At 65.1% G+C, this 4613-nt stretch overlaps 1 protein-coding gene across 1 annotated transcript in view; it reads right to left on the bottom strand.

Annotated features, from left to right (window-relative positions):
* TSC2 (TSC complex subunit 2) overlaps nucleotides 1-4613 on the bottom strand; it is a gene marked incomplete in the record, with an annotated part of 41534 nt that overhangs the window by 15114 nt on the left and 21807 nt on the right. The window contains 5 exon segments of the mRNA XM_027770987.1: nucleotides 48-141; nucleotides 664-853; nucleotides 2143-2277; nucleotides 2835-2957; nucleotides 4330-4397. Coding sequence (XP_027626788.1) covers nucleotides 48-141; nucleotides 664-853; nucleotides 2143-2277; nucleotides 2835-2957; nucleotides 4330-4397 — 610 coding nt within the window.

The raw sequence follows: 4613 nt of genomic DNA, 5'->3' as shown, positions 1-4613 counted from the left end.
GTCAGCGGCTGGGAGGCGCAGGCCGGGCCGGAGTGAGCAGCGCTTACTTGGAGGGGTTGGTGTAAGGCAGGGAGATGGCAAACACGCTGGCGTACTGCTCCGCGGCAAAGTTCCTGTAGAGGTGAGGCAGCCTGGCCAGAGCTGCGGCCCCAGAGACGCCAGTGAGGGGAGCCCAGGCTGTGGCCCCGAGCGCCAGCGCAGCCACCCCCTCCCGACTGCCCCAGCTCGCCACCCAGGGACAGCGAACCGCGGGCCCCGCCTGTGGCCTCTGCCCCGCGCCCCCAGCAGCCTTCCCCTTTCTAAAGGGTCGCGGACAGAACAAAGAAAACGGGACAGGGACCGACTACAGCCCGCAGCGTGACCCGGCATCTCCTGCCCGTCAGTGGAGTGCTGACCCAGCTGCGGGAGCCGGAAGGTCTGCACACAGGGAGGCCTAGGAGGAGGCTGAGCCCTGGGGCATGCTTCGGGGGGCACCGGCTACGGCCAGGCAAGGAGTGGCTGCTCAGGGTGGAGGCGGAGAGGCCAGGAGGACACACGCTCCCAGCACGGGGCAGGGAGGCCCCGAGGCTGCAGCCAGCACACTTAATTCCCCCGGACACGGCCCCAGTCCCAGGCCCAGTGCGCGTGGCACGGATAGGCAGAGCCGGGCCGAGCCGCACTTACTGGACAGGAACTCCAGCAGCGGGACGGCCATGCTGGCTGTGGCTGAGATGTGAGTGAGCTTCACCACCAGGACTGGCAGCGCCTTGACGATGATGTCGGGCATCTCTACGCTGCAGACCGCCAGGGCCAGCACGCACTGGCCAGCGCAGCGGTACACGAGGCCCTGCTCCAGGCAGTACACCACCTCGCGCTGCGGGACGCCACCGACTCAGCCCGCTGCCCGCGGCCCGTCCCACCCTGCCACGGGGGAGCGTCCTGCTGCCCAGGCGCACGCCCGCAGCCTCACCCCTCACCCGGCCAAGCGGCGCGTCACGGGGCAGGGGGCACAACCTGGGGGCCCCGAAGGCCTGTCCAGCAGAACTGTGGCCAGTCCAGTCACGTAGCCTGCACAAGGGCCAACCCACTGGCCCAGCTCCCAGGACACCCAGAACCAGAACGCGCCAGGCCCATGGCCCTCGGCCCAGGCCTCGTCAAGGGAAGGGCCGCCTGCTGGGCCACACCTGCCGCGCTCACCCTGCCCAGGACGTGCCCAACATGGAGCCGCAGCAGACCAGGACCCCCGGGGAGGGGTCTCGCTTTCCTGAAGCTAGCCTGAGCCCTTAGAAACACTAGGGGCCTGGCAAGGAGCACCCAGCCTGCTGCCCGTGAGGCTGGGCACACAGGACGGGCACACTAATGGGGGCGACTTTAAACACAACTTGGTTGTTAGTGTTTTGCCATAGGTGTGTACACTGGCTGGAGAGACGCTGACAGAGAAAAAGTGAGAAATCAGCCCCTGTGTGGAATGGCCATGCTACAATCCCTTCTCCTATTCTCTCAAGAGTTTGGACGTGCACGCTTATGTCCCCAGCCTGATCCTGAAGCCACGAGGTCTGGGATTTGAACTGCTGAGCCAGCTGTGTGGGATCCAGTGCCTTACCCACCATGCCACCTGCTGGCCCGTGGGGAGCTTCTTTGAAGCTGAGCCTGGGTGTCGCACCTTCAGGCCTGCTCCTAACTGTGCCTCCAGCAGGAGCTTAGGGTCAGCAGAGACGTGCTGAGCCCATGCTACGCTGCTGGCCAGAAGAGCCTGGGGCAGGCTCACCACCTGACTGTCGCTCTCCGGGGGCAGTCAGGGCACGGGGAACTCCCTGAGACGGTGCGTGCGTGCAGCAGGGCGGAGCGTCACAGCTGAGCTCTAGCTGACGGCCGTGGGGGGTGGGGCTGTGGCTGTCCGCCCTGCTTCTCCACTCGGCCACTTGTCCCTACGGCCAGGGGACGAGGGCAGCTGTGTGACGCCCAGACCCTCGAAGGAAGCCTGGACACACAGGCCGTAGGTGCTGCAGTGCGGCCTGAGCTGGCTGCCTGCCCAGAGACTGCTGACCCCATCCCGTTCACTCTACGATGAAGCGACGCACAAGGAAACGTGTGCCCACTGGCTCGAGACCAGGCTTTCGAGCCCTGGACCGTTCACGTCAGCCGTCCCTCGCCCCCGCGGACCTGCTTGGTCTTATCCAGGTAGCTGTGGTAGGAGATCAGCGCCGTCAGCACGGGGACCACGGCCAAATGCAGGTCGGTTCTGGAGAACCCTTCCGGGGTGCCTCGGAGTCGTTCGAGGGTCTTGGGGCCTGAAAGCTACAACCAAGACCCAGAGGTAAAGCCCCCCACCCAACACCAGGACACCCAGTAGCCAGAGGGTGCTGTGAGGCCCGTGAGAGCAGAGGCCCCCCAAAAGAGGGGTGTAAGTCCAGGCCTGACCACTTCCTTCCCGGGCAGAGGCCGGTCTTTCCAGAGAAGCAGGTCAGCACCCACCTAGCGACACACCAGGGCAGGTGGAGACATGGCAGTAACTAGCCAGTCGGGGGAGGACAGGGCTGACCGTGCTGTCATGGCTTGACCGGGGCCTCCCATGTCTACCCGGGAACAGAGGGCAAGCTTGCTGGGTGTCTGACACCCCACAGCCCCTGCCCAGCCTCAGAGGTGCCACCTGTGCTGCAGACAGGAGGGGCCCTGGAGCGGCGGAGGCCTGACCTGACACGCCTGGGTCCTTGCTCCTCCCAGAGGCTCCCTGCCATCCGCAGGGCACAGGGCACAGGGCGCGGGACGGGGGGGCCTGTCCTGGGGTCCCGCCCCCATCACACCAGGCTGTACAAGGCCATGGCAGCTCGGCCTGGGGGGTGTGGGGGCGTCACCATGGCGCAGAGGGCGGAAGACAGCTGGTCGACGCTGCACGGGGAGGTGAAGACAAGGACCTTGTAGCGCAGCGACTCAGGCAGCTTGCTGAGCACCAGCTTCAGCACCTTCCAGTCGGTCTCCTGAGGGGACAGCTGCTGTCAGGGAGGGCGGGGCGCTGGCGACGAGGCGGGCCTAAGTTCAGCAAGTGCGGCCTTGACCCCAGAGGCACGCCTCAGACTGTCCTGGCACTGCAGGAGCAGACACAGCTCAAGGAAAGCTTGCCAGGGCCCTGGTAAGCCTGCACCCAGCTCTGGGCCCCCGTATACACCAGGAGTACACGCCTGCACCCAGCTCTGGGCCCGTATACACCAGGAATACACGCCTGCACCCAGCTCTGGGCCCCCGTATACACCAGGAGTACATGCCTGCACCCAGCTCTGGGCCCATATACACCAGGAGTACACGCCTGCACCCAGCTCTGGGCCCCGTATACACGAGGAATGCATATGCCCAAGGTCTACGCTTGCTGAGGTGGGGACAGAGCGTACTAGAAGACCCACTGGGGTTGCTGTCTCACTCAGAGGAGGAATAAAAGGTTTACTCGTGGACCGTGACAGTGACCCTTGCAGACCACCTAAGCCTCCTCCTCCCAACTCTGAGCCCAACTGGGACCTCACCCCACACTGGAGTCCTGCCTGGTCTGGTCTCCAAGGGGCCCTGATGGATGCCCACCCAAGGCGCCAGACGATTCACTCTATGATGAAGCTGAAGCTGGGGCTAAGAAAAGCTACCGCAGTCATTGAGAAGGAAAAAGCAGCAAGTGACCTTCCAATGGCTTATGACCGGAACACTGGCCCAGACCCATGGCCAGTCCCCACCCATGGCCGCTGGAGGGGATCACGGCCCCCAAGCCACTATCCACTGAGAAGTGGCCACCGTCCAGAGTCAAGCCAAGGGGGTGAGTCCCCAAAGTTTTTCATGGACTCCACCTGCGAAGCGGAGACCCAGGGGCTCCAGGGGACTCTCCACCAGGCCCTCTGGTGCCAGGATCTGGCACCCCAGAACCTTGCCCCCGGCCTCTGCCCTGGCCCCAGAGCCTACCCTGAACACCACTGGCCACGTCTCCCTTTCATTGGCCTGGGTCCCCCAGCCTCTGTCTCGGCCCGAGGAGTCTCCCTCTACCTGCCCCACTTCCGGGATTTGCTAGCCCTGCCCTGCCCGGCCCCTCACAAGATGCACGTGCACCCTCCTAGCCCCACACAGGCACGTCCAGGCCAGTTAGTCTGATCTGCACGTCTGAGCCCTGGGAAAGCACCTCCTGCAGCCAGGAAGTCTCGGCTCTGCCCGATGGGCTCGAGGCACAGCAGGAAGCCCGCCGTGGCACCCCGGGCAAACCTCAAAGGCCACTAGACACTAGGAGGAGCTGCAATCTTGCCAGGAACCTGGCACTCCTGGGCGGCGCGGATGGTGACTGGGGGGACCAGCAGCACTCTGGGGCCAGGCCTGTCTCACCTGCTTCAGACACTGCAGCAAGACACGGAAGAGCAGGGAGTAGGGCAGGCGGCCGAGCCGCACGGCAGGGGGGGCTGGGCGGCCCTGCAGGAGGCGAGAGGGGACCGCTGGCCTTCTTCTCAGCGCCTCTCTCTGGCTCCCTGCAAAAGCCAATGGGAAAGGAGCTAAGGCCAGGGCCCTGCTCCACAGGAGCGAGCAGAGCGGCCCCGTGGTACCAGGATCCCCTTCAGATAGACCGTGTCCCCGACTATGGCTGGCCTGACACCCTGGAGCCACAGGAGCCA

Source organism: Tupaia chinensis, unplaced genomic scaffold (genome assembly GCF_000334495.1).
Source record: "Tupaia chinensis unplaced genomic scaffold, TupChi_1.0 Scaffold000178_1, whole genome shotgun sequence".
Classification (NCBI taxonomy): Eukaryota; Metazoa; Chordata; class Mammalia; order Scandentia; family Tupaiidae; genus Tupaia; species Tupaia belangeri.
This window is presented reverse-complemented; position numbering and strand designations above follow the sequence as displayed.